A 10,680-nucleotide genomic window follows, 5' to 3' on the forward strand; every position below is an offset into this window, starting at 1 on the left:
GCAGGAGGAGATTAAGTTTACATTTAATGTTGGCAAATGTGATAAGATATTCGATGAATTACTAAAAAATGGTAACATTAAGATTGATTATATCGTTCCACTTGCCGACGAACTAAAGCATCGCGCATATTGCAAGTGGCACAACTCATTTTCCCATGCCACTAATGATTGTAATGTGTTCCGACGACAAATCCAATCGGCCATTAATGAGGGACGATTGAAATTTCAGGAGGACACAGAGCCCTTCCCAATGAATATGATTGACTTCAATGGCAAAAAAGTCCTAATTCGGCCCAGCACAGCCGATAAGGGCAAAGACAAAGAAGTCATCATCGGCAACGCACGGGAGGTCGATAGAAACAACAAAATTGCTTGCAGGAAAGTGGTGGCCGAGAAGACTCTTGATGGAGGGGAGACACTGAAGGTGACCATCGCAAACTCTGGCACTAGAGGGCAAGTGCAGACAAGGGGACATGCGCAAGAACCCATACTACGCATCGCGGATGGTCCGGTGCCCAGGCGCGGACGGTCCGTGACATCGCCAGACGGTCCGGAGCGTTCCAGCAGACGGTCCGGCAACACCGAAGAACCAAGGCGACCTCGTACCTTCAAACCACGACGACCAGAAATAGGTACATGAAAAACTAACACGTTCAAAGCAACTGGTCGGTTGGTAAAATCCAGCCCGACCTTTGATCAATTATTGTCTAAATATGTGAAAAAGAAGGCTGGCCCCAGCGACCGGCCACCAAAGCAACCTCGCTTACCCACCCAGGTGCGACGACAGGTTAAGTCGATTGGATCACCGCACCAATCGGAAAGGACGAAATGTCATAATGTTCAATCAAGACCTAACGTACCTGCATGGACACCCCCACCACCATATCCACCTATGCCATATCCATACACATACATACCTCCACCATATGTCCCAAATCAAATGTGGGGCATGCCACCATACCCATTTGGGATGCCACAATACCCCGCTTGGGGGGCACCCCAAACATCTGTGTTCAATAGGTTGACACCTCCAGTACAAGACCGATTGAGAGCCCCTCAATCTGGTCCACGAGCACAGGCCCAACAAGATTGCCGAACAACTCAGCCCCAAAGGCTGACTAATCCGGCAGGGGGGCATACAGCTACAACCTCCAACAATGCGAAAAAATGAGACGTCATTAAAATAGGAACGACAGATGTCGTCGTACAACAAAGTAACGAAGGGCCGATGATTTTTGGTGAATCGGCCAACACAAACAAAAAAGAAGGTATAGCTGTCAACAAAACAACCGATCCAAAATACTCCATGCCCTGATGGTGCCCATCGAGATTGACACGATCGCAAAAGCGAAAATTACAGCGCCTCAGAGCAAAGGAGAATCAGGAAAAGGAGGCGGAAAGAATATTCAATGACACGCATCTGCAGTATCCGCCACCACAAAAGAGATGGAGACCAAAGGCCGTTGAGAAAAATCAAACGGCCACAAAGATAGAAAATAAAACGACAACTGTGCATCTCTCTGCAGGTATGGTAGACTGTCCGGCTATAAAGGCCGGATCATCTGCACAGGACGCGGACCATCCGACCCCTGAGGCCGAACCATCCGCACTACACCAAGACACCTCCGACGACGTACCGACGCCCATGGAGGAAGACGACCTGCAAGGAGAAGACCTGGTCGACTACGGAGCTACGCCAGAACACTTAGAAAATTAGGAAAGCAAGGTGACGAATTGGTCAGGACCAGTATGACGCTCGGCGGTGTTGGGACTGACAGTTCGATCAAAGCTAAAGGGATCACGTCCGTTGAGTCAACCATCGAGACCAAGGCCACTGCGTACCATCCTAGTAAGTGGCAAGATGCCTAAGAAAACCGATGTGATCACATCGAGTTAGTTGCTTTTGGTTCGCTCAGCTCCACCAAAAGGCAGAGGGGCATATGTTGAGCACCATTTTGAGTGCACGGACGGTCCGGCCCTGGGGCCGGACGGTCCGCGCAGGCGCAGAACAGATTAGGGTTCCGAGTTTCTTGCTATGTTTGTTGGCGAAAATCTCGAGATAAGCTCGAAAATTAGTTTGTAAAGAGTCCAGCCCCCCTCCTATATAAATAGAGAGGTATACGGCCGATCAATCATTATCAATCGAATCAATACAACTTCTATTTCGCATTTTATCCTAGGAGTAGTTCTAGTCTAGTTTAGGTTTAGCCTCTCGATCCCCAAATTCTTCGCCTCTCTTCGACTCTACACCGATTAGAGGAGTCTAGGTCGGCCGGCCCGAGCCTAGACAACCCCTAGAATCTCTCCTCCCCGACGGGGTCCCTCCCGGGAGCGAGTCCAGGCGCCGCCGGCGATCTTCCGCTGCCCCTGCGCACGCGCGGACCGTCCGGCCCCAGGGCGCAGACCTTCCGGCCGTCAGGCAGGAAACCTTAGCCCATGCGCCAGGTCGCGGACCGTCCGGCCCCAGGCCGCGGACCGTCCGCGCCTGACCAAAGAGCACTGTCGCCGGTTTTTCTTGAGTATTTGGCGCTCCGAAAAAGTGTCAACACGAAGTAACTTCAAAGTTTAGATCTGCATAGACAAAATCGGCTGTGCATCATACAGAATGCGTGGCCCACTATTTCTTTTCCTTTTATTACCGGGAAGAACTGAATCTACACGCAACATTACAATGACCATTTCTGATACATCACTACGAGCTTGGGTACAGGGCATATGTTGCCTTCAGGTAGTCTATGATTTCAGCGCTTTCAAACATCTGGACTCCCGTGTTAGGATCTTCGATGTACGGCGCCTGCCAACACAGTAACACATACACACACACATATACATGATGTCGCACACCAGGCAGGCAAATCAAAAGAATGTTCAGCGTCAAATGCATCAATAGCGTTATAGCAAGGCGTCCTACCTGGAAAAGCCCCTTTTTCTTGAAAAATTCTTGTCGTTTGGGGCTGCCTCGTGCGCAGCTGCAGGAGTAACTTCTAGTTACTAACACTCTTGCAGAGCACATATCTCAGTCCAGAAGAACTGAACTAAAGTGATAATTCTACTAGGTTAAGTTTAGCAACAGCTTGCAGGCTGTTCTGAATTCTGATGCCATTCAGTGACTTGTGGTTTTAAAGTATTTTGGATACCTGTGTAGCAGATGTGGCAATTCCAACTCGACAAGTGTCTCTCGTACTAATTTACAGAAGGGAGATCCCTGCGAAAACAGACCATCAGCTATTCAGAGTCCACGCGACCTGTATAGTAAGAAGAGAGCTCATGTGCTGAGGATTCAGACCTCACATGCCCATATCTCTATGGGCTGCGGTGGGACTTTTGAAGCAATGTAGGAATTTCCCTGTAAACAACGACGTAATGCCACACGTTTCTGAGCAAACATCCAGAGGAAAACACGCAGCGAACTTTGTTATATTGTTTTTGCACAATGTACCTTTCCAATACGACCAAGAGTAGCAAGCCCTGCTGTAATTGCCTAAAAAATATTTAAAAGTTATCAAAACTGCAAACTGATCCTTGGCACAAAATAAAGCATTATACCCATCGGATAGGCAAATACTGAAGCATACTGAAAGCAAAGTGTAAATATGTCAAATATTCCTCGATAATAGTTGGGGGTACTTAGTTCAAACATATTTTTATACATTTGGACTAATATGTACACTGGTTAAAACATATAATATACTTTTAAATTGCTGGGTGCTTGTTTACTTACTGTCAACAGACCAAGTGATAGCATAATTGGAACAGTTCCATCGCCTAAGAAAAACAAGCATAAGTGAGTGAGGTCAGTAAGGTCATTATAGGAAGAAACTTTAAGAGGGCATACCCAGTGCCAAAAATGGGGTCTAGGAAGGGGATAAAACGATACAATCCTTTTCACACACAAATCCAGTGAGGCTCCCACATGAATGGGGTCTCGGGGATAAACCAAGACAAGCCTTTTCCCCCACAAATAGGGAGGAACAACCTTTAAGAGCAAAAGTGAAAAGGAGATGTGTTGAATACACACCATATGTATCAGCTAGATATTTTATGATGTCATCGGATTCATACATGGCGACCCCTGTGTTTGGATCTACCTGCAATAGAGGTGCATCTTATGTAACTGTTAACACTGAATGATAGAACTGATTTGCATTTCATTACGCAATTTATTTCTTGGGAAAACTCAGATGACCAACCTTACTTTCCCCGACGAAAAATTATGACACACACATCAAAGCTTATTTATCAAATATAATGAGCAAGTTAACCTATCTTGCCAGGGGCCCACAGGTTATACTCAGTGGTCATCATATGAGCAAGTTTATTTATCAAATAAAATTCATACGCCACATTTCCATATTTAACATACGTGGATGTGGATGAGGAGATGCTAGCAACCAAATATGATCTGAAGTGCTAACACAAAATAGAATATCAGAATTTATGTAGGACGTCTGCATACCATGTAAGGGAATTGTTTCTTTCCACCCATTTCGAGGACTTTAGGTCGGAATGTTGGGCCTTTTTGAGGACAGGGGTAAAATAATACATCTAGGTCCAAGACTGTTACCATCTCTCTGACCTGCAATTTTTCCATGGTGAATACAAACAACAAAATTGCTCTTGTGCATGAAGAATGACATCTGCAAAACGCAGTTGCAAGAGGCTGGGCATATTCACCTTCCGACAAAATGGACAACTGAAGATTAGCAAGAATACACCAACAATGAAGAGAAGAAACAAGTCAGCATGATTACTCAGCATGGTATAAACAGGAGGAAGAAGCAAGATATGCTGTACCCTTCAAATTCATATATCTCGATAGGCTTTTCTGGTCGTTTGCACTGTCCTATTTTTGATTCCTCTTTCACCTTCCAAGCTACGATAAGAAACGCATGTTTACAAGTAAACTTAACAGAGCTATGTATTCCACAAACTGCATCTTATTGTGCGATTCTTTGTGGTTTCCATGATATAGTAGGAGTAATAATAGCTGCAATGGAAGAATTGTGAATAAACTCACCTCCAAATTCCAGTGCATACTGGTCTGATGGTATCTCTGATGGAGAAACAAGAGATGGCGAGTACCTGCACATTGAAGTGACACGTGCAGGTAAGCAGGTGCAGGCTGTAGCCCGTAGGCGAGGTAGACGCCCGGACGGTGAGAGAAGGCGCGGTGCGTACCCGAGGACGAAGACGCCGGTGCCGAGGCGAAGGGGGATGGCGAGCGAGGCGCCGAGGACGCTGCCCACCTGGCCGGACTTGACCTCGTACCTCTTGGGCTCGGGCGCCTTGAACCCCGGCGGAGGCTTGAACTCGGGCGCCGGCTCAGGCGCGGAGGTGGAGACGGCTGCGGCGGTGGTGTCCGGCTGGGCCCTGACGGCGAGAGAAGCGGCCCTGGCGGCGCGCGCGGTGGCGGTGGCACCCAAGGCGACGGTGCGGCGGGGGAGGAGGAGGGGCGTGCGGTGGTGCAGCGCGGTGGGTGCGGCGGGCGGAGCCATGGATTGGATTCGGCAGCGACGGCGACTCGGGCCGGACGGCGGGGAGCGGCGTGCGAGTTTCTGTGGCGCCTACGCCGCTACGCGGCGAGACGCGGGGACGAAGCGATTGGTGTACCTGCGGCACTGCTGGCGAGTTATTTGTGATTATAATCATTTCGTCGCGCGGCTTAGCATCTTTGGTATCCCGCAGCCCGTCATCGCCAGATTGGTATTGCTGTCGTACATCACTCGCTGGATTGGGTTTGTTTTCATACGGCTGACTAATTTACCCTTCCCTTTTCATCCAGTCCGGTCGCAACGACGACGAGCCTCGTCGATCTCCAGCCATGGATGAAGACGTCGTGATAGCGCCTGAGCACGAGGAGCGTGCGCCCGGAGCTCCAGCGTCACCTCGGCCCGCGGCGACATCTCCAGGGCGGCCGTGACCAGGCTGAGTGCCGCCGCCGCCGCATCGTCGGTGTCCTGTGTGGCCGCAGTGAGAGCCGCCCGCGCCTCGCCGAGATACGTGTCGAACACCTGTCGCACATGGACTTGGTGCCTGGCGGGACGCAATGGCGCCATCGTCCCCTTCCTCCGCTCCGGCCAAGAAACGCATCCAACTGGTTGAGAGGCAACAACAAGGTTCGTGCCTGCATTGCATTGCATTGCTCTCCTCGATTTCGCCTTTGTAATCCCGAGAGGAGAGCCCGAGGTGCTACTCTTGTTGTTTCCATCCACCAGGCGCTCTCACCTTTCGTCTCCAGATGGCTCTTCTGTTCCGTGTGATGCGTTATGTTTGCGTTGTTCGAGGATGCGGCTTGATTTATTTCGTTGTCCTTTTCCTCCTCGTACGGTTTCGCACGTACCTCGGCGAGGCGCGGGCGGCTCTCGCTGCGGCCGCGCAGGACACCGACGACGCGGCGGCGGCGGCGCTCGGCCTAGTCACGGTCGCCCTGGAGATGACGCCGCGGGCCGAGGCGGTGCTGGAGCTCCGGGCGCGCTCCTCGCGCTCAGGCGCTACCGTGACGTCTTCATCCATGGCTGGAGATCGTAACGTCTTCATCCATGGCTGGAGATCGACGAGGCTCGTCGTCATTGCGACCGGACTGGGCGAAAAGGAAAGGGTAAATTAGTCAGCCGTACGAAAACAAAACCAATCTGGCGAGTGGTGCACGACAGCAATACCAATCTGGCGATAACGAGCTGCGGGATACTAAAGAGGCGAAGCCGCACGACGAGATGATCATAATCAAAATAACTCACTGCTGGCTGGCTGCTGCAAGTGCAAGTGGAGTGGGTGGGCCCGGTCTGTTAAATGGAGTAACGACCACCGGTGATAGGTTAGCCAGCCTCTGACATGTGGGACAACAGACGGCCCACAAACTCCCGCTCGACTGGGGATCTTTGGGTCGGCCGAAATCCCTTTCAACATTCGTGGGCGGGGCGGATGACCTGGAGCTGGAGGTTCGTGGTAGCGGCCACCGCCGGCCATGGAGAAGAGAAATCGGATTCTCGACCTGCAGGACCTCCTCTCTGACGCGGACTTCGGCCCACTACTCGCCCGACAGCTACTGTCTCCGTTCGTGCGGCGGCCACCTACCTACCTCGTAGCAAGACACCATATCTTAAGTGCTGCCATGGATTTGCACCTAGAGCTCTACATTGGTCGCCGGCGCCGCGGCGGAGGCAAGAGTCAGAAGTACCCTCTCCCATGGGAGGCACCGTGTTCCAGCTGCTCCACTTCTGTCGGCTTGATGGAGCTCCTGATGGATGGAGAGGAGAGGAGCTCGCCCAACAGGTACTCTCACCCTACCAGGCTATTTTTCTTTTATGGAATTTATAATTGATAATCTATTTTATACATTCAGAAGCATCAGATAGCATGCATTATATGCCAATGAAATTTCCTTCGTGGAGAGTTTGAGTAGCTTGTCTCTGATGCTTATCAATGTCCCTTTCTTATTTTTTTTCTCCTTTTTTAATTAGATAGACGTCGCCGTGGGTTAAATATCTTGTGTAGTCATTTGTTAAGGCGAGAATATTGTTACTTCTCAGACATGTATTAGTAGCTTGTCTCTGATCTGGTAGTAACATGATAACAATTATTAATTCTGAGAAAAAAAATCGTACGTACATTATAACATTCGGAGTGAAGTCAATATTATGCATCAGTAATATTGTATAAAAAATTTAGCCACCTTACTTTGATGTATGTTACATGATTTAATCATGAACAAATAAATAAAAAACGGGGAATGGGAGGTAATTATGGTGGTTGAAAGAAAAAAACGATATTTTATGGTGGCGGTGAGGTTAAGATAGAGGGAATGGTTGACGAAGATATTGAAATACTGATTGCTTCCGTTCTTTTATAAAAAAATAGAATATATGGTGAGAAATTTAGAAGATAGCCTTAGCTTCCGTTCTTTTATCCGCAGCCACAAGTTTTGCTCTGCGTCTCCCAAGTTCCCGATCTCGTACCCGCGCGAGTCAGTGCACCCCGTGCGTGATCAACAGGTCCTTCCTGCTGCCGCGGCCGCCTCCCACTTCGACTGCTCCCGCACCTTTCGTTCACGCAAGCGCAACCTGCTTCTCCCGCTGGCTGTCTCGGATCGGACCCCCTCCCTCCTGCCACGCATCCTCCCCGCCCACGAGCCTCCCCCGCAACCGGATAATAAGGAAGAGGAAGAGAAACCGTGCGGTGCGGCGAAAGGAACAGTGAAAAAGGAAGAATCTCTGATCGAGGTTCCTGTCCGGCTTGCAGAATCTTGGCGGCCAGCCATATATGGATGTACTGCTAGGTTCCGGGAGGTTCTTGGCACGACGGCCTCCCCTCGCGCTCGTCCCTCGCTGCTCTCGAGGCTCCCCGGACAAAAGCGGCAGCGACAAAGGTACGCGATCTCGTAACTGTCACTGTCTAGTTCCTTGTTGCTACCGTAGAACTGTTTGGTGAAATGCCACTGAGAGATCCAGCACGGTTTAAGAAGTAGCCCGGTCATCGCATCAGGAGTGCAGGACGCAACTGCCTGCTTTCCTCGTCTAGCTTGATGCGATCTGTTTATCTGATCGCGTAGGGCCTGCTAAGATTTGAGTTGCCCCTGCTTGCTTGTTTGCTTCAATTTCAAGAGGCCGGTGCAGGTTTTGGTGGTTGTCTGCGACCTTTAGACAAGATATGTATACGTTATAGTTTGACGTAAGGAGTTGTATTAAGCCGAGCGAGAGAAAAAAAAAATCAAAGATGCACCAGTTGTGTAGACCGTCCTCATGTTGGCGTTCATTTCCCTTTCTGTGTGTCAGAATGAGATTTACAGTCCACAATCCAGTAGTTAGGTCCTGACTAATCCAAAACTCTCCTTCACTGTAATTGAAACCTTTTCTTTTTTAAAAAAATGTCAGCAGTATGATGGTTTTGAAGAAGAAACAGTGTTTCTGCTTTCCGGAGATTTCCACTATTCTTCGTATACCTAATCCCTTTACACTGAAAAAGTTACTACCCGACTTTGATTCTGTTTATCCCTACATTTGCTTTGGTGGATTTTTGGTGGTGATGATTGATGAATTTCCATCTTAATTATAGTTGTTTTTAGAAGTCTATTCTACATTATGGTACAAGGTTATGTATGATACTTAGTTTGGTGATTCTCTTTAAAGCTTCTTACTTCCCTTTTTGATCAAGATGACAACGTTCCTGCCTTCCTTTTTAACAAGAAAAAAAAATTCGCACTACTTATCTGTCCATAGTTACTTAGTTTATTTTGGATACCATTATGACGGTAAAAGTAACCATCTCTTCTCTTCCTCGTCAGGTGAAACCTCTGCTGATTGGGACAAGGCATGGTCTGCCTTCAAGAAGAAAGGGAAGAGGACCCTGTTTTCTGATTTCTCACCGGACAAGTACGTGACCTGGAACCCACAGCGCAGCGAGTATCCATTGTCAGAAGAGGTGGATCCAATCAAGAGAACTGAAAGATCTAACTTGATGCTGTGGACAAGCCCCCAGTTCACCTTGGTCGGGGCGATTATCATCGTCTTGACATTGCTAATCTATACACTAGTTGTTCCTCCTCCCAAGTAACTGCAGAGGTGACTACTACTAGGGGGGGGGGGGGGGGGGGGTGAGCTGTAAACTAGTAGTATTTCAACTGGGAAGTCTGTATTGTACATTTTTTACGTGTGCTATGGCAACTATAGCAGTATTAATTCAATTGCGATCATGTAGATACAACACCACTGTCCATTCCATTCTGGAGGTTTTCTTCAATTGTGTGCTAAATGGCTGCTGTCTGAGTCTTATATTCACTTATTATAATGAAGAAATATTTGGGGTCAGGTAGAGTTATATGTTGGTCGATATTCGATGCTCCTGATGTGTGTTAGCAACTTACCAATCCTATCTTCCACCACATAACTATTTCAAACTTCACTCTGTGAACAATGCAGCGTAAAATAGTGTTTTGTACGACTACCCACGATCTGGTGGAGATAGCCTAAAGCTGTATTAACCTGTGAAAGCTTGTACTAGTGTTGGGAGTGTTTGGGCTGTGAAAGCTTGTACTAGTGTTGGGAGTGTTTGGGCAATGGGGAACTGATGGACACATGAGAATCACGTTTCTTATTACAGATAAATTCAGGTCAATGTCAGATCATCGGCTTCATACAATAATAAGCCTTAGGCATTAGGATGTGTTTTAACAGATAATTGGTCCACGGTGGTGGCCAGGACTTTCTTTCCCTGTGTGAATGGAATAGAAGATGGGGGTACAATACATTCTGGGACCTTTTCAAACCTGAGAGACGAGCTCCTTGCTCCCCAAGGAAGTTTGTCACACACACTCTCCCCCATCGCCGCATGTCCCCAGCATCTCATCTGCTCTGCGGCTATAAAAGTGAGCAAGCCTTCGCCTCCTGCCGTCACTCACTCTGACATCAGACATCAGACACAACACACTCAGCAGACGGCTCTTCAGTCCCTTGATTCCCGTGCCTTCCTGAGCAAGAAGCCACCCGCGGTGGCGATGGAGCGGCAGGAGGCGGCGAGGCGGACCCTGCCGCGGCGCGGGCAGATCAAGCTGCGCATCTTCGCGAGCCTGTTCCGGTGCTTCATCACCCCCGAGGCACCCGCGCGCAAGGAAGGCGACAAGAACAGAGATGGCGGCGGCCGCGGCGTTTCCCCAGGTGGCTGACGCGGCTCGAGCGATGCAGGATG

At 49.0% G+C, this 10,680-nt stretch overlaps 2 protein-coding genes across 2 annotated transcripts; one reads left to right on the forward strand and one right to left on the reverse strand.

The window, feature by feature from the left end:
• Nucleotides 1–2,553: 2,553 nt before the first annotated feature.
• On the reverse strand, nucleotides 2,554–5,730 carry LOC103643193 (uncharacterized). Its single transcript, XM_008666345.1, has 12 exons — nucleotides 5,179–5,730; nucleotides 5,018–5,082; nucleotides 4,795–4,873; nucleotides 4,675–4,693; nucleotides 4,457–4,576; nucleotides 4,019–4,088; nucleotides 3,722–3,765; nucleotides 3,440–3,481; nucleotides 3,287–3,346; nucleotides 3,138–3,205; nucleotides 2,912–2,969; nucleotides 2,554–2,794 (listed from the first exon to the last, which is right to left on the reverse strand). The coding sequence occupies exons 1-12, from the start codon at nucleotides 5,493–5,495 to the stop codon at nucleotides 2,693–2,695; spliced, it is 1,044 nt and encodes a 347-aa protein (XP_008664567.1). The 5' UTR covers nucleotides 5,496–5,730; the 3' UTR covers nucleotides 2,554–2,692.
• A 2,308-nt stretch (nucleotides 5,731–8,038) lies between these two features.
• On the forward strand, nucleotides 8,039–9,738 carry LOC100280023 (uncharacterized). Its single transcript, NM_001357946.1, is given in 2 exon segments — nucleotides 8,039–8,365; nucleotides 9,281–9,738. Coding segments are annotated over 2 exon segments (375 nt in total). The 5' UTR covers nucleotides 8,039–8,259; the 3' UTR covers nucleotides 9,550–9,738.
• The last annotated feature ends 942 nt before the right edge of the window (nucleotides 9,739–10,680 follow it).

The sequence above is a fragment of the Zea mays genome, chromosome 1 (assembly GCF_902167145.1).
Source record: "Zea mays cultivar B73 chromosome 1, Zm-B73-REFERENCE-NAM-5.0, whole genome shotgun sequence".
Classification (NCBI taxonomy): Eukaryota; Viridiplantae; Streptophyta; class Magnoliopsida; order Poales; family Poaceae; genus Zea; species Zea mays.

What these genes read in the sequence shown, in the direction of transcription:
- LOC103643193 (XM_008666345.1), bottom strand. Translation starts at nt 5,495, where the DNA reads ATGGCTCCGCCCGCCGCACCCACCGCGCTGCACCACCGCACGCCCCTC. An exon ending in GTATGCACTGGAATTTGGAG is followed by an intron (nt 4,874 to 5,017) that starts GTGAGTTTATTC and finishes TTCTTATCGTAG; the next exon opens with CTTGGAAGGTGAAAGAGGAA. An exon ending in ATATCTAGCTGATACATATG is followed by an intron (nt 3,766 to 4,018) that starts GTGTGTATTCAA and finishes TGTTTTTCTTAG; the next exon opens with GCGATGGAACTGTTCCAATT.